Genomic DNA, 26275 nt, shown 5'->3' with positions numbered 1-26275 from the left:
CTGAAGGATATTTTGGACAGATTTTGTAGCACTAAAAATCTGGCTGCAGGCTTTCCAGTTGTGGTTTTTGCTTAAATGCATCCTAGAAAGGATAGCAAAGAAAAGAGCAAACCAAAACTCTTTCAGCAGAATGAGGTATTACAGTTGAGATGTGACAGAGCATAGCTGAGCTTTGCTTCTTGGTCTCTTGCTGATGCCCTCCCAGCTGCACAATCCTGCTGGCTTCAAGCTGCACAAGGCTGGGTCAAGTCCAAGGGATTCCCTCATTTGGGGGCACTGAACAGGTCTTTAGCCTGCCATGCCCTCCTCCCAAGAGCTCAAACACACACTGCACATTGCCCTGAGTTTCACCTTAGTCTCTAGACTTGCTTTCTTAGCACTACAGTGGAGCAAGTCTTGTAGTTGACTGTTCCACTAGGAACTACGTGGCGAGCAGGGAGTTTCTAAGGGTTTCTCATTCAAGAGAAAGCATGTGTGTGCCTACTGTGGTGCTTTCACCTTCATTCATTGTTCTCTTGGGCCTCTGCGTTGAAGCCTTTGTGTAATCTTATTTAGGTAAGCAGCTGGAAGAACAAAAATTGAGTTAATCTCAGCTATCATATTTGAGTACAAGACAAAACGGTGTGTAGTATAGAAAATGAAGATTGTCATGGATTTTTTATGGTATAAAAATGCTGTAATCTTGTAACACATTATCATCCTGGAGTCTTTTTTTTTTTTTATTATATTTTGTCTCAGCATCCACAGAGGAATTTCAAAACCTTTATTGTCTTGTATAAAAGCATAAAACCGCCAATTCAAATTCTGTGGGAGTGTAATGGGAGAACTACTTCGGTGGTGTGCATGTTTGTATGTTAGGTGTTTTCCAGTTAATGGGGGGAAAAGGTGGGATAGATGACGAAATCCAAATCATGAATTGTGGGTGCAGTGAGATGGAGTGATGGTAAAGGAGACAAGGGGGTGATGAAAGAGCGTCACTTTAGCATCTAATATTTAATAAGCAAGCGTTCTGAAACTTCAGTTTCATTGAATGTCAACGCAGGCTGTCAATGTTGCTAAGGCACTACTCTGCACTTCACAAAAAATTTTATTTCTGAAAAATTACAGGAAATCGTTTCTTCTTATAACATTGACTTGAAGTTCTTGTACTATAGTCAAATTCTATGACTTCGCTGGCATCTGTGCTCTTGTGGTTTTCCTAGTATTGTTTTTCCTTTCTCTAGGAAAAGGAAACACAAATAGGCTTGCTTAGAGTAACTTCATTAGGAAGTAGAAAGTAAGGGCAGGAAGTGAAATTTATTTTGGAGTGAGTACTTCCTGATCAGTTGTGGAGCTAAAGGATTACCACTATATGTAACTGTAAGGATATTTGCCATTGCTTAACACATCATTACAGAAATAGTCCCCTCAATTGCACGTCCACTGTTTTGCTTCATAGTTGCAGATACGATACTGCATGGAAAAGAAGCTGAATCTGTAGATTTTATTTATTTATTTTTTTTAAGTGCAAATGGTTATTGAAATCTATCTTTTAATGGCATTAATACTGCATCGATCTGGTATATGTTGTTTGAAATGAAATGTTAGTGCTCCCTATCCCTTCAAACTTTGGTTTTGTTTCATAGGTTGCACGTCTTCAACAAATCCCTGACGGTGACAATGAGACAATGATTCCTGTACTGTCCTCAAAAAAAGCAAGTGAATTGCCAATTGATGAAGTTGCAAGCATTTTGCAAGTAAGTAATTTTGCATCTCTTCAGACTGTGCTGATGTTACCAAATGATGTTTGATATCTCATAAGAACAGATCTTGTTACTAAGAGTCCATGCATTATCAGGCTGTTTGGTATTAACTACCATCTACTTTTAAAAGCACCTCGATTATTAAATTGTTTCTTGAAATGCTCTAATCTCCAGTGTTTCTGAGAAAATTGTTAATTTGCGGAGGTATGATTCAGCTTGAAAATCTTTAGATTTCTGTATGCTTTGGAGATTGTTTTTTCTTAATAAAACTCTCCTTGAGTTTCAGAGTTGAGATCTTCCTGTAAAACTGTCCTGTTTTTCATAGCTATTGCTTCCATTTCTCGAAGGAATTCATAATGTCTTTAATATATTTTGGCAGCCTCCGTTTTAAGAGGAGGAACAGGATTGAGAAAGCTACCCATTGACAGATATACGAGCCATTGAATTTGGGTTAACTTTCTTGATAGATGATCTTTTTTCATTTTCTGCATGCTTGACTGCTTGAGGAGTACATCATGATAAATGTTGGTCACTGATAACTCAAGAATTTGAAGCTATGGCTGTCATTTAGCTGGGTAACCAAACTCCTAACATAATTCTCAACAGTCTGAACTGTTTGGCTTGCTAAAGAGTTTTCTGCAGGGAAGATTAGCAATCAGAGATGTGAAACAGCATCTGCTTCTGTAATTCTGTGATTTTTTTTTTGTTTGTTGAATCTGTTAACTACTGCCAAATTTTATTTTAAAACAATTAGCATTTATTGTTGTACAAACACCAGTACCACGCTTGTATTTCTGATGGCCAAATTTTTATAATCTAAGACACTGTATTTTGGTGTTGGAATTTATTTTGAAGTCTTATCTTAACAGTGTAATTGCTGACTGTGTTATTCTTTGTGTATTTCAATAGGCTAATCTTCAGAATGGCTTAAAAAACTGTGAAGTGTGTCATAGACGGGCATTCCATGGATGGAATGAATTTGATATTAGTGAAGATGAACCACTGTGGAAAAAATACATTTCCCAGGTTAAGATTTTTGTCTTTTCTGCTTTTAGGTTTTAATACTTTGTCTGTAATTTTGCTGTCTTAGCTTTTGTGTACATGAAAGTACTCTGATAAAAGTGGGTAAGCTGAAGTAGAGTAAGAAATTTTTCTGTAACTTGTATCTAACTTACCTATTGAAAAAAACTTTCATTTAGTTACGTCAGTGTTTAGGTTATATGGTTTGTTTGTGAATGATTTCATAACTAGCAGAAGGCTACCATCTGTAATATCTCAAGGACTGGGGAGGTAGAATAAACTTCCTTATAAGCAAAGACTTAGGCATGAATCACATTCAAGTCAGACACAAATGCTTATGATTGGTAAATATTTAAATGGAATATGAAGCATCAATAATTTGATGGGCAAAAGAAATTTAAGAAAGCAAAAATATTGCCTTTGAAGTGAGGGTGGGCATGGGGTCCACCTTGAAATCTGATGGTAAGCAGAATCGGCAAAAGTCACATGTAAATTTCTTCCTCTCAGCTTGATCTACTGTGAATATTTGGAAATGCCCCTGCTTTGCCACTCTTTTGCCTCCATCCCTTCTCCCTGGCAAAGACATTTAAAGCAATTTTTCACACAGAATATTTTCCTAAAGAATTTGTTAAACATTCTGGTTAGTATTTCCTGCAGCCTGTCTAAGCAGCAGTACAGTTAAGTTCTAAAGTAAACCCTGAAGTAATGGGTGGTTAATTCTAGAGAAACTGTTTTACTTGGAAGTGGCTGCAAAGATAATTCCATTCTCTGCTGATAGTAGGAGTGGGAACATCATTACATACTAGCTGTCCTGTGGCATTAATACTTCATTTTCCCATCCATCTATAACGTCAGTTAAATGCATCAGAAGACTTCTAAGGAATATTATCCAAGCCTGTTTTAGGTAGGATTTATTAAGATATGGATTTGCTTTGAATGTGCTCATCATACGTGCTGTTAGAGTGTCCTTCACTTTTATTGTAAGATTCACTTTTTTGTAAGATTTCTCAAAAAGGGGACAGCAACTATCTGTCATGTAGAAGAAAGTTCCTTTTTTTCTATCTTGAAAATGTGAATCAGGGAATGTAAGAAATGGTGTCCTACTGTTACGTATTGAATATGGTCCATTCAAGGCCTTTGATACTAAAAAGAATAATTCAAGTAAATTCTGAACCATACAGAGTCAAATTCTGTTTGTGCTGGCACATTGCAAAATAAATAAATAAATAAATAAATAAAAATTAAAGAATAATATGTTTTAAAAATGGTTGTTCTTTGGGGGGTAGGCAAAAAAGTCATTCTGTGTGGAGTATTGCTGAATTACTGTTCTGTTTCATTTCAGTTTAAAAATCCCCTTATTATGCTTCTCCTGGCATCTGCGGTCATCAGTGTTTTAATGCATCAGTTTGATGATGCTGTCAGTATCACCGTGGTAAGGAACTAAAATTTTATCTACTGAGACAATACTTCAGAATGGATGAGCACATTTGCTTTCAACGTCACATCAATGCTAATGTGGGATGGTATCACTTTATTGTGATTAATGAAGCTGATTTATATGCTATCATTAAATCTGCTGTTAAGTTTGTGAGGGGATTTTGTTTTTCTTGACTGATAATAGTACGTATCAAAATATCAGCTTAATAGTTACCTGCCTACATCTTACATCTTTGCTGTTTTGTTGATTAGAACATCTGTGTCTAGGAGTTTGTTCTGAGGAACAATTTTTGGTGCCTTCTATCTAATGTTTTAATCTCAAATTATGCTTTAATTTCAAGTTGAAACCAACAGAGGCCTTCTGTTAATGTACTTGAAACATGCAATCTAAAACACGTAAAAGAAATCTAACCTGAGCTCTTTAGAAACAGCAGAAAGAAGATAGAAACTGAAATAAGGAATTGTCATAGAAGTTTGCAGTTAAATAGGGTGTTAAACTAATGAGCGACTGTAGTGCTGCTAAACATTTGTCAGGGCAAATGACACTGAGGAGAAATTTGTATTCCCTTTGACCTTTTTGGGGTGAAAAGTAGACATTGGGATTTCTGTATGATCAGAGGTAGTTTCTAGCTGTGGTGTTTTTTTTTTTGTTTGTTTGTTTTTGTCTTAGCTGACCTCCATGCTCCATATCGTGAAGAATTGTGTTTCTGTTTCTGTAATTAACTCAAGATATACAGAGGTTTACTCCTGACCCCTCTTTTTCTGCAGACACAGTAGAACACATGGTTCCTCTAAGAAACATTATGCAATTTGAATTTGAGTGTAGTGTTAGTTGTACTCATAGTAGTATAGTCTGTTGGGCTCATAAGTTGGATGTAGGAAAATTATTCTATCATTAAATGTATTTAACTGTTGTGGCCAGAAGTCAGATTATTTTTGCCCTTCGGTAGTGCCCTTAAATCTATTTCCCTGTACCCTTCAGCAAGGCAGTGTAAGGGAGCAGTAATTTCTGTAGTCTGTGCTCCAGTCTGAGAAGGAATCTTCAACAGCCTCATGAATGTTAGCAGAGGTGTCTTGAAATACGGAGAGTAAGTGCAGTTCAGTTAAAGTTCATTAATTGTTTATTTCATTTAGCTTACAGCTGACCTACCATTTAGTCTTGTAGTTATCAAGGCTTGTGTTTTCACTGAGTAAATGTTTTGCTTCTTTCTCAGATGACAGTGCAACTTCTGTGTCTGTATATTTCTGCTGAGAGCCTTAGCAACAAAACTCATTTGCTGCGAAGTATCTATGACATACATTTCTTTTGATAGCATTGCTGGCTTGAGCAACTTTTGCCAAAGTTTTTAGTTCAGATGATAAAAAAATGTACTGTAGAGCTGCGTGATGACCTGAACTGGGCTCAGATCTTAAAACAACAAAAAAACACCCTACCTTTTCATAGTTGGAAGATTCTGTCTTCTTGTTTCAAGCCATTGCACATAGACCCCAAAGTTAGACACTGACATGAGACTAGGGTATCAAAGCTGTGACAGGTAGCATGAAAAGAAGTTAGTACTGCTTGCCAAGGAAGCATATATGCAACTCTGGAAGCAATACCCCAAGGAAAGAGGGAGAAATGCATATAATTATTTACTAGGACTCAGTCGCTGAGGCTAATGTTAGTGTCACCAACAAGGCAGACTTACTGGATTTATCTTTGATTTAGTTAATGGTTTTGCAAGAGTTTTTCTCTTTCAAAATGGTCATGTCTTATTTTTTAGAAGTTACAAGGTGCACTTTAAGGGCTTAATTAATGGCTGTTGCACTTCTGAGATACAATTGTATCTTAGATATGGCTATGTAAGAAGTGCAACAACTCAGTCTGAGTAACAAATTTATTTAGTGTAGCAAAACTCTAGACTGTATTGAGGGGGAAGATGGTAGTTTAAACAACATTCATCTTTGTCTCATTCTCTAATAGATCTCATTCATTCACTCATTTTCACGTCCCATGCTTACAAGCCCAGTGATGTTCATGTTGAAGTGTTGTGACCGGAATTGTGTGTGATATAGGGGAAAGCTTATTACTGAGGTCTTGGTGCTTCTCTTGGATTATTCCTAATGGGCAACTTTTTTTTGCCTTTTTGGTTTGGATCTTGGCTGTCTGGGGTGGAGTCATTGTATTATCTTACTCCATGGGAGTCTTGGGCAAAGTTCCCAAGTTTCCTCCCCTTGTCTTCCTTACCGAGATATTTTATGGCTCCACACCCGTTCCTCAACTCTGTCTCTAGTCTTCAGTTTATTCTTAATCTTTCTGTTATCTGGTCATTTGAATGAAACAAAATCTGATGCTTTGCAACAGTTTTTGTGGCAGTGAAAACCATTCGTACTTCATTCAGACATTTTTTTTTTTCTATTTGTGTTCTGGATCTCTCCCCACTGTTGTCTCTTGTTCACCTTTTAGAAATGCAGAGGAGAGCTTACAATCGCTTAACATTTTACTTCAAAGTCACTGTCTAGTTATCAATCTTATTTTTAGTAGCATTACCTTATTGAAGTTCTTGGATGACACTAAAACAGATGTAGAGATAATGCCATTGTTTTTTTGTTTTGTCTTTAGTAGGCCTGAGGGAAATCTGGTCATTTTGAGCATGAGAAAGTCTGTTTCCAAACCATATTGCTAATGTGTAGTAACAACTATGGTTGAGAAAAAGCAAATATGATCAGTAACTTTCATGGCCATTTGGAATTCTTTTATCTTATCTGCTTTTGTTTTCTCGCAGGCAATACTCATCGTCGTTACAGTTGCCTTTGTTCAGGTAAGACATCTGTTGTCCAAACAAGATTATTGCTTTTATGTATGCTCTTCTATTTAATAAGTAGTTGTCCTGATATGTTGTGCAGCTGCACAATGCTTGATTAAAGAGCTCTGTGCTTTCATCCAAGTCTTTTCCCTTTTCTAAAGTGCACGATTTTTCTTGCTTTAACTACATTGACATTTATGCATCTGTATGGGTAATATACTCAGCAATAAAAGACTACTTGTAAAGAAGCATTCAGATTAAACTGTGCTGAAGTGCTTTAAAATACTTGATTTCATAGAAAACAGTTTTTGACCATAAAGCTTTGGCTGCAATGTCGTACAGAAATTTTACCCCCCAAAATATATTTTAAATAACGTAAGTCATAAAAACGTTATTATCATTCTTTGAATACCCAGCTTTATTCAGTGTCTGCTTAAACCAAAATAGCTTCCTGTTTGTGCTTTTAATCTTTGTTTATCTTGAAATTTATTATAAAATCTGAGTTAGAGGTGAATTGTATTACCATAGTTCTCCAGGGGCTTAGAGTTTGAACACTGGTTTTGGTACAAACTTGCTAAACTGTAGAACTTGATCCCTGTGTTTAGAAGCATTACTGTAAGAATTACAAAGCCTTGAAGGTATTAAAAGAAAATGCAAAGAATCTCTACCAGTTTTTCAGAAATAACGCGTGTAGGCAAGTTCTTAAATCTGTAAAGCTTCCAGTATTTGGACTGTATTTGCTTTTTAAAGTATATCTAATGAGGAACTGTTGTAGGGCATATCTTAACTGATTCTTTGGAATGTTATAACAACTTTACTAATGGAACACATCCACATCTGCTGAAATCTATCTTGTTATTGTTTAAGTTTTGCCCGTTTTAAAACATTCACTTCTTTGTTTTATTGTCTTTGCAGGAGTACAGATCAGAAAAATCTCTTGAAGAGCTTAGTAAACTTGTGCCTCCAGAATGCCACTGGTATGGAATTGTATGTCCTCTCTCTCCTAAATTAAGTCATGTTAAGTTTAATGTGAAATGAGTAGAAGAAAAAGTTTTTACTGAACTTAATACCTTTTATAGCAAGCATTACACTGATACAGAAAACTTATTTCGACTCATTTTAAAGATTGTTTTATTGGCAAAAAATATTACTCCACGTTGTTGCCCCTTGAACACTTCAAATGATATCACTGATGTGTAATTTCTAGAGAAATAAACAGCAAAATTGCAATTGTATTTTTCTGGAATCAGTAGCACTGCAACGTATAGTCAACACTTCACTTTTCTAAGACAAAATGCCAGAGAAGACATTCTTATGTAACTTGACCTTGTATTTACGCCTACAGTGTACGAGAAGGTAGAGTGGAACATACACTTGCAAGAGATTTGGTCCCAGGTGATACGGTCTGCTTGTCAGTTGGAGACAGAGTCCCGGCTGATCTACGATTATTTGAGGTATATACCTACTATTGCTTTAATATTTAATAGCATTTCTTTTTGTGGGACAGAGGGGAAGAGAAGATAGCTACTGAATACTGAACTGCATAAATATTATTGTTTGGAGCTTGCAACTATTTTGATAGAAACTTTGAAATAGTTAAACTCCTAAATGTAATTGTGCATTCTTAATATATGTGGGTTTTGATTGTAGGAAATGAAAGAGGTATTTTTCCAATTTTATGTATGCAGTCTGTTACTGAAAACTTGAGTTGAATACTTCTGAATGTTAAGTCAAATGGCTGTTTTTAGTCTGAATTGTGAGATATGTTAGCAGCTGATTTCGTGTCTATATTTGCATTAATTTCAGGGTGTAGTTGCAGTGTTCTCTGAACACTGCTAGTTTTATAGACAAAACCTATACCAGCTAGTGTCTAAGAAAAATTTGTGGTGCTCTTGGGAAGTTTGTCTGCATCATCTGTTAGTGGATCATCTGTTAGCCCTTGTAATATAGTCAGTACTTAATGTTTTTCTGAATAATCTTTGTGAGTGACTTCAAACACTTTCTTCTTCCCTCAACAATTGTATAGTGTCTATGTTAGTGTAGAAGTGCTGTTGCAGCAGCATTTACTATCTCATTCGTAAGCTCATGGCATACCATATTAGCAGCATTCTTGGACCTGTTACAATGGAAAGCAGAAGGGGAATTAAAAGTTTCTAATCTGTCTACACAACCTCAAAATTTGCACCATCTTTATTTCAACTATTCTTGCAGATATTTGAAAATAAGAGCATGTCATCATAAGGAGTTGCCTCGTTCTGGCCTTGGAAATCTCTACCACACAGTGGGGGTTGTTTTATATACACGTGTGTGTATGATGCATCTATCTTACTTGGCAAAATGTACATGCCTTCTTCTGGAAACTTCAAGTCCAATCTTCTGTAAAAAGGCTAACTGTGATCACCAGGAAACTCTGATATCTCCTATTTATACAGGAGGATAAATTAAGCATATTACATTAGAGATATAAACAAAGCAAATAAATATTTCAACGTAAGTCCATAATCAGAAACAGTACGAAAAAGACAGAATTTGTGTTTTTTTTGTGTTCTGGACTTGCGGCCAAAGCAGTCAATTCTTAAAAGCTGCTAGGCCTAACCTCGTGCCTTCATGTTCTCACATGGAAAAAAGTGGAGGGAGAAGCAAATGTACAATCTGTGCAGGAATGCCTCCTGCTATGATTCTGTGAAGGTTTGTGTTTGAGATAACCTTTCTTGTGGGATCGCAAAAGGTTGTCTTTTCAGATTAAAAAAAAAAATTAGATTTCTTTAGCGTGTTCAAATAATACTGTCTTAGAAACTTACAGAAATGCTAATTAAGTGCTGTTTACTTTCTGAAGTCTTATTTTTCTATATATTGTTTTCATGTATACATATATATAAGAGAAGAAATTTCTTTGCTGGACTTGTAGGGCAATCTTGTTTTCCAAAACATTATAGAATGACCTTTTCTGGCCTAAGTTTTGTGCAGGTTAATGAGTCCTCTGTCAAGTTTTCTAGTAATACTCTTTAAATCCAGAACACTACAACTAACAGGCCTGTAGCAACTTCAGTTTTGAACAAAATTGACTTCACTAGTGATGACAAGTGTTTCAGAGCTCATGGATAAATCTGAACATCCTGTTTCAGTTTGGAGTCTGAGGAATATGTTGCAAATAAAAATTGCTATAGAACTTTCTGGAGCTAATCATTCCTTATGGCTTTGCTTGAAACATTCCTTGCAGTTTTTTGATAAGTGCCCCTTTTCCTTTATTGTTACAGCATCCATCTTTTAAAAATGGATACTGTCCTAGTACATACTTGAGAGAACAGGAAGAATTAGAGGAATGTGATCAGAAAGCACTTTAGTAAGGGTACTGTTCTCTTCTGAACATTGACTAAATTTTTGATTTAGTATACCTTTGTTCATTTTGTTGTCCAGCTGGAACTGGAGTGCAAGAGTTACTGGAGTAACATGTCACTTAAGAGAATAAACCAAAAATAACTTTGAACCTCAGAGTGGTGTGCTATAGTATGGTAGTACCATATGCAATGTGAATGATTCTTGCACATGATATCTTTTCAAAGAGCTTTTTTGGTAATTTAATTTTATTAAGCATCCTTCTAATGCTGCTTTTCTCAATACAGATATATTGAAATTTAGTGATATATTCACAAGTAATGACTTTATAATTTTTAATACTGCAAAATTATTTTACTTGGATTGCATCAGTAGAATTTTATGGTTCAAGCTTTGACTTTGTTTATGATCCATTAAATTCAATAGAAAATGTTAAAAGTGTCAGTTGGGGAAAGACATTTAAATTTATATTTTTATTATATATTTTTCTGTTTTATGTTTGTTTATAGAAAACAGTCTTTCTTGTCTTCACCTATCAGACATTTGACTAGCTGTAATGTTAATTCAGTTTTTCCCTTTTCCTTCTCCTACCACGTGCACTTGTTGCCAAAAAACACAAAAGCAAAACCTAAAAAAAAGTTTCTCCAGCCTTACCTGTTGCCTGAATAGCATTTTCCTTAGAGACATTTTGTGGACAAAAACCCACTGTATGTATTTTGTTATGTGTTCTTAATGAACAAGATAGGAGGAAATGGACAGAGAAAGAATTGGAAGGATAGTACGTTTACATTTACAGTCCCAGTTAATTATATTATTTGGTAATGGAGTGCATCACAGTTACAACCTCTTGACTTGTTTCGTAGAGAAAGTCATGAACATAAAATTAGGAGTAAACTTTGACTTTGCAAAGCAAATTTATTGCTGCAATGTTCTGTAGGAATGCCTGCTGCTGTGCTGGTTCTGAAAATATGGTCAATATTGATATATGGTTTCTTGTCATATGAATAAATTAGGTATATTTTTCATGGCCAGAGTTGGGAAACTTTTTTATTACGAATTCAACTACTTACGAAAGATTATTGCTATGCTTTTTACCTACTCTATATATTTTGTTTTCAAAGGCTGCAGACCTTTCTATTGATGAATCCAGTCTCACAGGTGAGACAGCTCCTTGCTCTAAATCTATAGCTCCTCAGCCAGCAGCAACCAATGGAGACCTTACTTCAAGGAGCAATATTGCTTTCATGGGAACGTTGGTCAGATGTGGAAAAGCAAAGGTAAAATTATTATTGATAGGAAACAATATATTCCGTGTTTTAACTATTTGAATGAAACCAGTTATTTTTAATTTTAACTTACCTGTTGATAACTGTTATTTAATGACTACGTATGTTTTATTTTTTCTTAGATAGTAGAAATGGAGTAGGAATAAAAATGTTTACTGGAAATAAGGATGAGAATGACTTTACTGTGATACAATGCAAAGCTGTTCTCAATGGTGCTTTTTCAGACATGGGGAGGGGAAAAAATCATGGCCAGGAGCCCTCAAATTTTCAGGGAACAGATGGTGTGAAACCCTTCTATCTAGGATTTGGTATTTGTGAACTTGCAGAACTACATTCATATGTTAGAGTTTGAAAACCTGTAAATGAAATTACAGATATGTTTGGTGCTAGCTGGATGTTGCACTATTGGCGTTTTGTTACAGTTAGTTGCTGTACTTCAGCAGTACAGAATAGCAGTTTGTTTCATGGGGGTGAAATTTATTTTTTATTTTTTAACAAAAATACATCCTATTTGCCTTAATAAGGCTAACAATTGTAGCAGTTTAAATGACATTTGCCCATTGACTACTCAAGTCAAAGCTGTCAAGAACAATCATGTACGTTTAATTTAAAACTTCAGATCTGAAATGACTGCTTTTTGGTGGTGTGATGTTTATTTATTTATTTTTTTTTTTTAGGGCATTGTTATTGGAACAGGAGAAAACTCTGAATTTGGAGAGGTTTTTAAAATGATGCAAGCAGAAGAGGTAAGAATGGATATTTAGAAACAACATTATTCATTCATTAAAACTGTATTTTTGGAGTTTATTTCATAGGAACTTTGTTAGATTTAATTACATTTGTTTTAATACTATTCTTTTCTGTAGTGAAACAAATCTCTCTTGAACATGAAAGTAGTAATTGGATTCAGTGTAACAAATTCACCATTGGTGACCTAAAAATGTTATTTCTTAAAATAATTTTCTGAAGCGTTTAAAGGATGTAACAAATCTTGCTGCAATTTGTGGTAGTGTATTTTTTCAAGTGGAACTATGTTTGTGCAAAAGGTATTTGTTATGACGGATTTGTATGCTGCATGCACAGGGCTATGTTTTCCCTTGAGGAGCGGTGTATTTTCGGGTTATGAATTTGTTTCCCGCTGCTTCATGATCTCTAGCCCATCCTTCCAAGGTTACAGAGCTCCCTTTGACTTCAGTATACTAAACTCCTGTAGTAACTTTCTTTATTGCAGTGCTCTGATCCACATGGAAAGTCAGACTCTTGGAGTACTTTGTGTTTCAACAGCCTTCTAACTTCTTCCCTGGCTCTCTGACCAACATAAGGTCATAAGGTGACAGTCTATTTTCAGCTGTCAGGGCATGATCAGGCCTAGTATAGGCAGCACATTTTTTTTTTCCAAATTACATTTCTGAAATCTGCCAGAACAGAACAACTAAGGGCATTAGGTGAGGCATCAAATATGTCAGCTGGGGGTATATCACTGACCTCACGTTGTTAGCTGCAGTGCCTTACTAGACCTTTCAAGGGAATACTGCTGTTCTGTCACGCAGAATGCAATCCACTTTATTACACATATGAGGAAAATATGATTATGATACATAGTTTATATTGGAGCAATTGCATTTATTAATGAATAAAGAACCAGCAACAAAAAGCATGCACATTTTACACATTCTGAAGTATCAGAGTATTGTGGAGTTATGTTTATGATGATTATTGCAGTAATCTTATTTTAAAAGTAGATTTTGAAGGTACGGGTGAATCAAACCCAGTATCAGAACTCCCGTGTAACGTGTGTACTGTTTTCGTACCTTGTAGAACAAAGATTTTACAGTGATGCAGTTTCCCTTTTATTATCGTACTTTCCATGCTGTAGGTCTACCACATGTTAATACAAAAATCTATGTTCCTAATTTTTATCATCTCTATTTAATTTTTTTCTTGGTGTTCCCCTCCTCTATTTTTATACATTTTTTGGCACTAAATGTTTCTATAGCTTCCTATTTGGCTAACTTGTATTTTCTGCAGCTTGTTAGCAAATTCCTCCTGAAATATAATTGGCCTTCCAGGGCTTTAATGCCTCTGCCTTGAAAAGTCAGTTTTGTTCTTGTTATCAAGAACTTTTCTGTCTAGAAGAAATGCAATTGTTTTTTAGCCCATGTTTTTTTTTTTTAAATCCTTGATATGACCTTTTGTATTAGATTTTGCTGTAGACATCACAAAACTCCCAAAGGATATTTCTAAAAAAAAATGTTCATTTCATTGAAGTGTTCTTTGAACTTCTTGACTTCTACATGAGAATTGAACAAAGTAGTTTGTGCTTTCACAAAGTAAACACATGGAAACATACTGTATAAGTACATCTTGGTCGAGTTAGTTTCAAGACAAGGCCTTGAAGCTTGCATACCTGAAGAAATAGGATACAGTTTATGCTTTTAACTTCTGCTTGTTAACTGTTGGGTGTTTACCATTCACCAAGGCTCCAAAGACACCTCTGCAGAAGAGCATGGATCTCTTAGGAAAACAACTTTCCTTGTATTCCTTTGGTATCATAGGTAAGAGATTTATGCAAAACAACTACAAATTACTTTGTAACTGAAACCAACCCATGGGTTTGGGAAAACTGAGGGACTTGATCTCCTTTTAGATATTTTGACTTCTGATTTTGTTTGCCAGTGTTTAATGAGTTCATGCAAGTAATAATCTGAAGATTACTGATGTGACATAACAAACCCCCTTATAATGCAAGTTTACTTCTGCCCACTAACATGCTTTTCTGACTTCTTTTGGCCTTCTAAATGCTTCAAGTTGCAGTGTCTCTTCTGATTCAAGGTGTGCATGAGTCCTTCACTGCTGGCATGATTGGGCAACTTGACTGGCAAAAATTTTCTTCACCGTTGCTGTACTAATGGAATCATGCTCCAACAGTGATAGAAATAATGGATTTTTATAGGCAGCATAATGATAAGTTTGGCTGAGTTCTTTTTAATGATAGGCTACAGTGCACGTTGGTTTTGTATTTACCATGACAACTGTTTTTTTTATAGGAGTTATTATGCTGGTTGGCTGGTTGCAAGGAAAACACATTCTTGATATGTTCACAATTGGAGTGAGGTAAGGTATATGTATTTTTTAAATAGTGTAGATTATGCATGATAGGAAGTGTCTGAAAGCCAGTGATGTATATTATAACGTGCTTGCACACAGTCTCTTTAGATAAGTAATACAAAGTAAAACCAGATTTTGTGCTTAAAAAAGCAAGTTCATATTCATTTTTAATGATACAGGACGTACTTGTCTGTCTCTTAAATTGTGTATTTGTGTGGATGTTTGAGAGTTTTGGGAACATCTGTAAACAGACAATAGAGTTGTGCAATTTGAATTTCAGTCACTGAGTAAATAAAGAAAATGCAGTATTATAAGTAGCATCAAATAAAACTGAATTACTTGTGTACTTCATTAGCTCATTTTCCAGCACATCACAAAAACTTAATTCCAGGCTGTTGTCTGCAAAAACTTAATTCCAGGCTGTTGTCTGCTGAGAATAACACTGAGTTTTTATGCTCTAGCTTTCTACTCTCAGAAAAGTTGCTGGGTTGCTATTACATGGACAGTGAATAGGGCAGAGAGTGGTGGCGTATCTTTTTTAGTGATGACTACACTTATTCTTCACAACCTGGACTGCTTTGCACAGTCCTCAGTAGTTTTCTCATGTATGCAAAACAAAAGTAAAATTGTTTTTTTCCCAATTTTTCTTCTTTTGTGTGGGTAGAAGTGTCTAAGCCATTGTACATTGTTACTGTTTTCAGTATGTGTCTTAAGTGGTATACAAATAGAATCAGATGACATTTGGTTCCTTTCACTTTTAACCTCTGTTAACAGATAAGTATTGAAGCAACGCTCTCAGCTGTGAATGCGTTATTGCTATGTATTAATCTATGACATTCTAAGACAAGATTTGTGTATTTATTTTTGTTTCAGTTTGGCTGTAGCTGCAATCCCTGAAGGGCTCCCAATTGTAGTAACAGTGACACTGGCACTGGGTGTGATGAGAATGGTGAAGAAACGGGCTATTGTAAAAAAGCTCCCTATTGTTGAAACCTTAGGTATGGCAAGACTAACTTAGAGATAGTAGTTGGATATAAATCTTACAAAATCAATAAGAATCTCAGTGGCTAATGGTAAATGAAGCAGGTGTTCTTATTTGCTGGCAGTGTGGGGGTATCTTTAAAACATTTTGAAACTGAGTGTCTTTTATATGAGCAGTTACAATTCAAGTCTATGCTTTTGTGTGCCCTATCAGCACTTGGTTTTTGAATTGCAGTAAGCAGTCTGTTGATTAATTACATGTCACACTAGTAACACTCAAACCTGCGTGTGTAACTAGATGTATGGAGTACTCTTCGTTCACAGTAGAACAGTGAAAATATGTCAGTACAAGTATTTTTAGCTAGCTCTAAGATGTTCTTGCTAAATAACAGATTTGTGAAACAGTCTTTAAATCAACTTTTTTTGGCATAAACTTGAGTGTTTTTGACAGTTGGAAACAAATCCAAGTTTGCATATTGGAAAAAATCTTTATAATCAAAATGTACCTTAAGGATGTTGCTGCTTATATTAAAACCTAAAATGTAAAAAAAGATGTAAGCTTGGAAACATTCTGTACGTAGTTTCAGTCATGAAACATGTAATTCATAATATATGAAAAAGAAACAGAAATCGTAATTTAAGTAATTCTGCTGCAGTTGAATTTCTTCTTTGAAGACTAGGAATATTTTTTCTAATGCCTTTAGCAGTTTAATTAGTATTGCAAGCTTTTTTGTTGCTTTTTCAATTTCTGCTGTTGGGTCAAGGAATGTCAAAACAGTGCAACACTGTTTCAAAATACTTTTCCTGACTTAAAACAGCAAGTGTATATTTCCGCATTTCTGTAATCTTTTTAATCTCATTAAAAATTGTGGCTTTAGTATTAAGTCACACTTACAGATTGAGAAAAATGACTGCTGTAAAGCAGACTCTTAACTTTCCTCCTCAATGGTAGTCGCAATTGAGTCTTTAGGAGTATAGTTTGAGATGCATCAGAGTAAAATTAAGGAGGTAATGAATGGAACCACTTGGGACAACTTGTCAGTTTGGGCTTTTAATTAGCTTTTTTAATTTACCAAACAAACTTGTGAATAACTTTGCACAGCTATTCACAAATAGTTGAAAATTTCCTGTATTTATTATATCCCATCTTTTTTTTTTTTTTCCCAAGGACAGCTGCAGCGTTTCTAGAAATTTGCATGTCTTGAATGCTCTTGTTCTTGTTAGCCACTCATTTTATTCTAGGCAGGCCTTGTCTTACAAGTATTAATTGGTTATTTCAGGTTGTTGCAATGTAATTTGTTCAGATAAAACTGGAACTCTGACAAAGAATGAAATGACCGTTACTCATATTTTTACTTCAGACGGGCAACATGCTGAGGTATGTGGTTGAAGCTCTGTTAGATTTTGCTTCTACTTCACTATGTGTATCAGCTGAGATATTCTTGATTATACTTCATATAAAGCATTAATTAAAGAAGTGTAAATTAGTTGCACCAAATCTTAGTTCCTCAATTTCTAGCTAATTCTGTTCTTCATCTAGTATTTCAGATTTTGAGCTGCATTATGCAAGCATTCTGTGGTTATAGAAGAATTCGCTTTATATTATATATAAAATTCTGTAGGTCATAATAAAAGATGCTGAGATGCATGACAAAAATGAGACTTGGCATTTTTTTTCAGTGTGGAAAATGGGACTTCTGTTGTAGCAGGTGCATAAAACCAAAATGTATATGTCAAGAACAGTTGAAATAGGAGAGGTATCCAGATTTTGGCTAAAAGATGATTTATAGTATGAACCCTTCTTACAAGTGCACTATCATACTTGCTTTTTTCATAATGGATGGAGTTTAACGTAGAGGCAGGACATAAAGCTGTGGTTGAGGTTGGGCGTTTGCTGTAAAGGCTGAAGTGAATGCACAAAAAAGAGGCAATAGCAATAGGAATGGAAAAGCAGCAAGGCATGCTTGTATGTGTAGTTCCATGGGAGTGTACTTTAAACAAGTTCATGAATTCCTGAACTCCTGATGCTTAGGGTTTTATTCACATTGACAAAACCCTCCATTAGCTTTACTGATTTTTTTGTATTAGTAAATACTGGAATTTTCTTTATCCTTTCCTGTTATTTACCTATGTTTGCTTATATTTCTTGGTACTTATTTTCTATTATTAAATTTTTATAGGAATGCTTTAATTGTTTTTTTTTTCTTTACTACTAGCATAATTTGTTTATAGCTGTGTGAAATCAACTCCTTTGTCTTAATGGAAAGAGAATTTGAAATAGCTGTAAAATATACTAGCTGTTAATGCCATAGAATTGAAGACTTTTTGGATCCTAATGGGACACCTGCATTTTATGCATTAAATATACAGTTTTACTGTTTTTAACACCTCTCAAAAGTCTCAGCTGAGAGGCCATTCAACTATGATTTTCTTCTTCCTGCATGAAAGTAGGTCTTGGCTGTGTACTTCCATTCCCCTGCAGGGGGTATGCATTATTAACTAGGAATAGGAGGAAAAAATTAGAAAGCAAAAGGAGTAAAGGAGAGAGAAAAAAAAAAGTCCTAACTGAGTAAGGAGATGGGAATAAAATTGTTAAATTTTTGAAAAATAATGCCTAAAATATTTAATTGAAAAACTGAATTGCTTCAGAGTTTTTTACCTAATCTGGTACCTGCTACATTAGATGTTGAGTAGAGGATTCTATTCACACAGGGTAAAATGCATCATTATGCACGACATTGTTTTAGCTTTCTATAGTTCGTAGTGAAAAGCTGAGATTAAAACAGTTTAAGAACCCAGCAAATGTTACATTGCATGCTACCTTTGGCTCTTTGTCTTACAGGTTACCGGAGTAGGTTATAACAGGTTTGGAGAAGTGATGCTTGATGGTGAAGTTATTCATGGTTATAACAACCCGTCCATTAGCAGAATTGTTGAGGTGAGATACTGGCAGAGACAGGTTTCTTTTAATTGATGATAGCACAAGAGTTATGCATGACATTTACTCTGTGTTGTGTTTTCTCCCCTTTCCGTCCTCATCTTTTAGGCTGGCTGTGTGTGTAATGATGCTGTGATTAGAAACAACACCTTAATGGGGAAGCCAACAGAAGGAGCTTTAATTGCACTTGCTATGAAGGTGGGTACTTAATGGTGCTTTTTTGATTCATGGTAGGTGGCAAGTGTGTAGAAATGTATTTTTTTTCCTCATTTTTCCCTTATTTGCATCTCCTAGATTTGCATTACAAGAGATGAGCAGTTGCGTTTCTTATCATTTAGAAATCTCTGGGCATTCTGAAAGATAAAAGTTATTTAGAATTAAAGTAAAATATTTTTCATCTTTTTTACATGCAGTACTGCTATTTTGTCTGCCATAGGTTAATTTACCTGTTGCATATTGACTGTGCTCTTTCCCAGTTCTCATCAGGAGTACTAATAAGTTGATGACTGATATAATGGTGGCTGCACCATTTACAGTACCATTTAAGTGCTGGGCACAGGTAGTTTGAATTGTGGACACTCTGGTTAAATGCTTTTTTTATGCTGTGACACTCAGTTACTGAGAAACATAGCAAGATATCTGAGTACTTGATTTTTCTGTGAAGGTAAATAAATTCATAAAAATACTGGAAGGTGAATGCATTACAATCTTTTTCCTCCCTGTGTAACTGAGGGCTGTGATACCATCTTGCTGAGATTTCATTCCAAGTCTCCAGTCTTTGACTGGAAAGGACTAAAGTGATGTTATTTTGTCAAGAGCCCATAGAAACAGAGAAGAACGGGGGTTCTTTCACATCTGTGGCAGGAAAGGGAGGTAGTGAAGGAGATGTGAAGGTCCATAAGTACTTGAGAATGGCTTATGGCAGGCTGCTATTTATGCGTCTTTTTTTAATTGGCACTTGGACTTGGCTAAGGAGAGAGCATGGAATTCACTGAGTTGCATTTTGGGGTGGGGAATGAAATGCATTTTGCCTGGAATCTTTATGGTCAGTTTTACATCAATTGTTTGGGGAAATTCATAACAGTAAAAAAAAAAAGGAAAAAAAAAAGCCATTTCAGGTTAGATCATTTGAACTTTAAATCAGTGACTTGCATCCTCCAGACTGCCAGTCTTGTCTAATAATTGTTTAGGCCCTTTTAGCAGAGAAATTGAATAGATTAAAAAAAAATGCACTGGGATTTTGGATGTCTTTTGTCAAACAAATAACTAAATTGCTAGTCATTGCAAAACCTGTGTCTGTGGATGGTCATAATCTGGAACATATCAAGATCCTTGAATTGAAGATATACACTGAAATGGTCTGACTTATGCTGAAGCCTCAAAGAAGCTACTAGGTTCTTCTGGTTCTTGTTTTTCAGGAGTTTGTCTACATGGAGCAATGTTCTGAAAAGCAATTTAGGAAATGAAAGTGATTTATTGTTAACTAAGAAGTCTCAATAAATTGTTTAGTTGTATGGAAAAGAAAGGTGCTTACATTATGTTGCTTTTTCTGTTCTATGCAGATGGGTTTAGATGGGATCCAGGAGGACTACGTAAGGAAGGCTGAATATCCCTTCAGCTCAGAGCAAAAATGGATGGCTGTTAAATGCGTTCACAGAGCACAGCAGGTAAACTTCAATCGCAATTTTCTTGTGCACTGACTCTGTAGAATAGTTATGTACCCTGGTTAATGTCCTCATTTTTCACTTCAGAGACTACAGCAAGCTGGTGTTAGTGCACTGTCTTGGGAATATGGTTTGATCATCTAGTTTCAGCTTCAAGTTCTGAAAGAGATTAAGAAGGACAAGAAATTCTTTCTATAAAAGACATACTGGGAAATAATTCTAAGCATTTTGATATCTGAGACTTTAAACGTCTACCTGGCATTTCTTCCTTCTCCTCCCTCATCAAACATTTAAAGCAAGTCTGTGAATCTTCTGCTGTTTCAGAGCTATATAGTTACATGAAGAATTAAGTGTAGGTGTTGAATAGTCAACAGATGCTTTTGTTTGAAAACATAGTTTTTCTGTTTTTGATGTGGACAGCATATTGCTCAGTGTTCACAGGATTTATGTTAGCATGTTTTGGATTATGAATACAAGCAATTCTTAAATCTCCTTTTCCATCTTCTGGTGCTTTCATGTACATATTTACGTGTATATTTCATTTAGACCAATCTGAATATTTTTGTTAAGAATACTGACATAATCACTGCCAGTCTGGTAACCGGAGATATGTTCAACAACAGATACTGGATTTGTGGAAAATGTCATAGTATTTCTGACCAAAAATGGCTTGCAAATAGTCATTCATTATTGCAGCAAAATCTTTGCTTTGGAAACAATGCATTTGACTCCATTTTTCTTTATGGAGAATGAGGTGGTATAATCCTTGTCTGTATGAAAAGTAGAAAAATCATCAAGCAGTTCCTACTCCCTGATTCACTGTCTGATGTGTTTTCGTATGAGCATTTTTAAAAGATTGTTGAAAATTGGAAATGGTCTAAAAAGGAGCATAAATTATTCAAAGGCTAAAAAGATACAGTAGAATTAGAGCTCTGTCATTTAAGCCTATCAGGAAAAATTGAGGTATCTTGATGACTGTGCACAAACACCTTCACAGGGAGAAAATAGATGTATTAAAAAGAGCTTTTTAGCACAACAGGGGAGAGAAGATGAGAATCAGTGATTGGAAATTGAGCTGAGGCAGTAATTCTTAATGGAAAGGAGGGGAAGGGAAGGGATGAGTTGATTTAGTGCTGGAATAAATGTTGAAGGTAAATGGTGGATTTTTAGCACTTTGCCATCAAGGCTAGAAGTCTTTCTGAAAAGTGTTGGAGTTATGTGATACAAGGCTAAAGGTCATATTTAATGACCTATGGAGGAAAATAGGTGGTCAGATGATGAACTAGAGATCTTTCAAGTCCTACATTCTGTGTAGGGTTCATTGCTATCCTTTGCATGGCCTCTTGTTTATAAACTGTGACCTCACAATGTCTAAAGTGTACGATGTCTACTGAAATGAGATACTGATTATTTTCTTGGCTATTTTGGTATTAACACTCTTAAATATATACTGTGTAGAGAGATGCTTCAAGTAACAGATTTTTAGGTTTAGAAGCATAGATTTGATCTTCCTTACACGTTCTGAAGGCTTTTCCAAGAAGTATAGATGTGCCATTCTTTCTTATTGTGTACATATGCACGCACACAATGTGTGTTCTTGTATGTATACATGTGTGCAAATAGTTCTTTTTTCTTTTAGGACAAACCAGAGGTTTGCTTTATGAAAGGTGCCTATGAACAAGTCATTAAGTACTGTACATCATATAACTGTAAGGGACAGACCCTACCTCTTGCTCAGCAACAGAGAGAGCAATACCAGCAAGAGAAGACATCCATGGGCTCTGCAGGACTTAGGGGTAAGACTTTTTCAGTATCTCCAAGTAGCCATTTTTAAATAGTACTGTTGACTTGTTCAAAAACCCCTCAGATACAAGATTTTTTTTTTTTATTATTGTTCAGTAAGTGCCACTGGGTTGGTTAGTTTCCCATTAAAATTGGGGAGTGGAAAACAGGTGCTGTATGTAGCTTAAGGCATGAATAACAGCATTGATTAAATTGCAGCAGGTGAGAAACGGTGTTGCTGGTTCCCGTCATCTCCTGCATTTGACCATAACTGAAAAATACATTGCTAGTTGATAGCTTCCACATCTCAGTATAGATCTTATTATAAATAAAAAATAATAATATGAATGTGTTCATTTTCCTCTTTGGCTCTTGGCACCTTTGTGAGTTAGGCTAACACAACTGATTGCAGGTTAGAAGATGCCATTAAGATTACATTTTATATTAACCTCCTGTGTAGATTTTTAAGTATAACTGGAAGTATTTTTCATTAGGTGATTGATAAGAGGCTTGTGGGCAAGCATTATACAGGATGCTATAGCTGTCTTTGGCTTCTGTAAAGAGATCTCTGGGCTGTTATGTCCATCCAGAGGTTTTAAATGTGAAACTATGGGTACTGTGTGGCTGTGGTGGTTTTTCTCTGCTATGCAACTGAACTCTACCACAACCGCTCTCACTCCCCCTCTTCAAAGGGAAAAGAGGAGAATATATGATGGAAAGGGCTCGAAGGTTGAGTTAAGAACAGGGAAATCACTCAACAATTATTGTCACAGGTGAAACAGACTCAGCATAGGGAGATTAATAAAATTTATTGCCTATCACTAGCAGACTGGAACAGTGAGAAACTAAAGGCAAACTAAAACCACTTCCTTTCACCTGTGTTTTTTTCTTTTTTTTTTTTCCCCCATTGTTAAATCTGCTTTCCCAGAGGCCCAACCAGTGTCACTCAGTGGCTTGTCTCTGGCCAGCAGTGGGTCCCTTTTGGAGCCGGCTGGAGCTAGCTCTGATCTGACATGGGGCAGCTGCTGGGCACTTCTCACAGAGGCTGCCCCTGCAGCTCCCCTGCTACCAAATCCTTGCCACATAAATCCAAGACAGTCAAGGCTCAGGAAGTTCCTCAGATACAAATTATTAGAAATTAAGAGGGTTCACTAGGAGTGGTATCTCTTTGTACCTGTTTTCTTCAGACAGTCATTCTTTACATGCCTGTCAAACAGCAAATCTTGTGTAACGTTTGAAGAAAGTGAATCTTCTATTCTCCTGCAAATCTGTCATTTAAATATATTTGAGTTAAGGTTCCTACTGTAAAAGACATTCCAGAAAATATCCAGCACATACTTGATAAAAACTACTTCTATTTAAAAACAAAAAGAAGGCAGAAAATAAAAAATATGTTAACTGATCCTCCCTTTGTCCTCTTGCATAAAAGACCTTGCATGTACACAGAAACCACAAGGCTTAGGTGCCTTTCCTTTTCCACACAGCGGAAGCATCAACACTTTAAATTGAGAACAAATGGGAAAGTTTTTTCTTTAAAATATGAAATATGTATGTTTGATAAAAAGACTTCAGAAGAAAAGAAATACAGAAGTAGGCTATTCTGAATACTTAAGATACAGATGTTGCTACCAAGGTTTAAGGAAAAAATAATCCCTGTATTTTGCTTTATTCTAACCTAGTAGTTCAATTAGATCTCATTTCTGAATGTCCACTTGTGTTAAGCTAATTTCAAGTGGAATATTCAGATGAATGTTGCTATTCATAAATGTTTTCAGCTCTGAGGCTTTTGGTCAATATGCAGACACAGTTGTTTTAATTTTAGTTTTAATTTTAGAAAGCAAATATTAGCAGTTGTTTTAAATGGTGTAAATATTATTTTTAATTCTCATCTTATTTTTTTCTTTGTCTCTTAAAAGTTCTGGCCTTAGCTTCTGGTCCTGAGTTAGGACAACTGACTTTTCTAGGGCTTGTGGGAATAGTTGATCCTCCACGGACTGGTGTAAAAGAAGCTGTCACTACACTTATTATGTCGGGAGTTGCAATAAAAATGATTACTGGAGATTCACAGGAGACTGCAGTTGCCATTGGTATGAACAGTCTACTTCTATTCATTTTTCACTTGTTTTCTGTGTTGGCAATGCCTAGCTAGTTGGTTTAAAGTGTGGGTATTAAGTCTTTAATATTTATGAGTTCTGTATATCAGGTTAACCTGTGGTGTGGTGGAATTAGAAAAAAAAAAAGTCTGAAGAGATGCTTGAATTGTAGTTTTTCTAATCTGGTAATGTATGACTGCTGTTTTAGACTATGTATTTTTCCTACTGCACAACATGCTTGATTTCCAACTCTTACTCTTACACACCCAACACCTCCCTCTCTACCCTCAGCTTTGGATGCCTGTCTTATAGCAACAGAGAGAAACTAAAATAGGTGCTGACAATATTTAGGATGGATATGGCACTGATGCTTTCTTGATCCCGTTGTGTCCATGTAACAAACTTTGAAGTTTAAGTACTATTGATAAATTTTGAAATTACTTATTTTTACAATATAATGCATTAAAGTGTAGTACTTCAGCCAGAATATAGTTTCTTTATATACAGGATGATGATGAAAAAGCTGAATGTGCACATAGCAAGTACATCCCCAAATTATCAGTACTTTGTCAGTTGCAGACTTGCAGCTGAGAGTTGTGCACACCCCCATCTCATTTTCTGTCTTGTGACTTTTGAATTCTAAAGTCTTTAGAGAGGACTGGGCTCTTATATTTACAATGCACCTGACACAATGAGATACAGACCTTAAGACATAAAAAATTTTAAGGAAATAAATATCTGATTAGAACAGGCTTGGTAACTTGCATTTCTCAAGAATTTACATAATTTACTGCAGCATACTGAATCAATAAGGTGTTATTGATTATTATGATTATTACTATTAACAATAGGGTATTCTGCTATGGTCATTTCAAATCTGAAGTGCTGCAGAAAATAATAGTTCTAAAAATAATTATGTGCTTGTCCTGGTTTCAGTTAGTATAGAGTTAGTTTTCCTCCTAGTAACTGGTAGGGTGCTATGTTTTGGATTAGGGTGAGAAGAGTGTTGATAATGTGTTCTTTTTAAAAGTTTATTATTGTAACACCTTTTTGTTATCTATTTCCAGCTAGTCGACTAGGATTGTATTCTAAAAATTCACAGGCAATCTCTGGAGAAGAAATAGATGATCTGGATATTCAGCAGCTTTCTCAAATAACTCCAAAGGTTTGTTTTAACATGTTACTGAAATGCAGTAAAGGGTATATTTTATATTGAGAAATGCTTTTATCTGTGGAAAGCTGAAATTTAACTTTTGAGTTACCAATGATAGAAAAAGGTGATACTCTGCACTTAAAGCTTCCACTAATGTAGTGTATTAAGCTGTCACAGATCCAACGTTAACACAAGATCGTATGAAGTTTTTCTTTCAACTCACAAGTTTTAGTGAGTTCATTACTTCTGCCACTTTAAATGATTCAAATTGCTATATTTTTTGTTTTTGTTTTTTAACCTTTCAGCACCTATATTGGAACTTTCATTTTGCCGCCTTTTAGTGAGCATCACCTTTTTGTATTTTTAGACAATTAGACAATTTCATTTCTTTGAGTAGCTTATAACATTTTAAATCTGCTTGTTCAGACAGCCCATCCTTTTGTAATTCATAAGAGGAGCTGTCTGTATGCTTAGTGATTTTAGATTGAGGCCACTAGTTAAGAATTTTAAGAAGATCTGTTCATTACATTGACTGCTTATGACCTTTTACTTATTAAATAAATAAATGCATTAACCAACATCATTGTTGCAAATGTAAAGTCATAATAAATGTAATTCAAGTTTGTCTCTTGCAAAATTTATGCATCAAAACACCGTTCTGTTTGCAAAAGAGTGCAAAATTAGACTGCATCATGCTTGAGTGATGCAACTAAGCTAAAAGCTGGTATTTACAATCAAGAAGTGTGCATATGGTGTGAGCACATTAACTTGAAAGCTTTGTGTCTGTTGTTGGTGAGTCTCAAAAAACAAATTTGGAAAAAAAAAGAATTGCATGGCAGATAATATCTGATTTATTTAGTAATGCTTGTTCTTACAGGCTGTTCACATTAAGTAGCTAGAAAGAGCAACAAATTTAATTTTTGCACATTTGACCTCGGACACAATTTGT

At 35.4% G+C, this 26275-nt stretch overlaps 1 protein-coding gene across 3 annotated transcripts in view; it reads left to right on the top strand.

The window, feature by feature from the left end:
* ATP2C1 (ATPase secretory pathway Ca2+ transporting 1) overlaps positions 1-26275 on the top strand; it is a 49839-nt gene that overhangs the window by 14513 nt on the left and 9051 nt on the right. For all 3 annotated transcript variants that reach the window (XM_038173800.2, XM_072033427.1, XM_027451140.3), the window contains exons 2-19: positions 1626-1736; positions 2652-2768; positions 4105-4194; positions 6965-7000; positions 7901-7962; positions 8331-8439; positions 11443-11598; positions 12285-12353; positions 14087-14162; positions 14655-14721; positions 15589-15713; positions 16977-17074; positions 18539-18634; positions 18743-18832; positions 20197-20301; positions 21938-22094; positions 23997-24167; positions 25241-25338. In XM_038173800.2, the coding sequence (XP_038029728.1) occupies positions 1668-1736; positions 2652-2768; positions 4105-4194; positions 6965-7000; positions 7901-7962; positions 8331-8439; positions 11443-11598; positions 12285-12353; positions 14087-14162; positions 14655-14721; positions 15589-15713; positions 16977-17074; positions 18539-18634; positions 18743-18832; positions 20197-20301; positions 21938-22094; positions 23997-24167; positions 25241-25338 (1791 nt within the window). In that variant the 5' untranslated portion in view covers positions 1626-1667. The remainder of the gene's footprint in view (positions 1-1625; positions 1737-2651; positions 2769-4104; positions 4195-6964; positions 7001-7900; positions 7963-8330; positions 8440-11442; positions 11599-12284; positions 12354-14086; positions 14163-14654; positions 14722-15588; positions 15714-16976; positions 17075-18538; positions 18635-18742; positions 18833-20196; positions 20302-21937; positions 22095-23996; positions 24168-25240; positions 25339-26275) is intronic.

This window comes from Anas platyrhynchos, chromosome 2 (assembly GCF_047663525.1).
Source record: "Anas platyrhynchos isolate ZD024472 breed Pekin duck chromosome 2, IASCAAS_PekinDuck_T2T, whole genome shotgun sequence".
Taxonomy (NCBI): domain Eukaryota; kingdom Metazoa; phylum Chordata; class Aves; order Anseriformes; family Anatidae; genus Anas; species Anas platyrhynchos.
The sequence above is the reverse complement of the archived record's forward strand: the minus strand, read 5'-3'. Positions and strand labels throughout refer to the sequence as shown.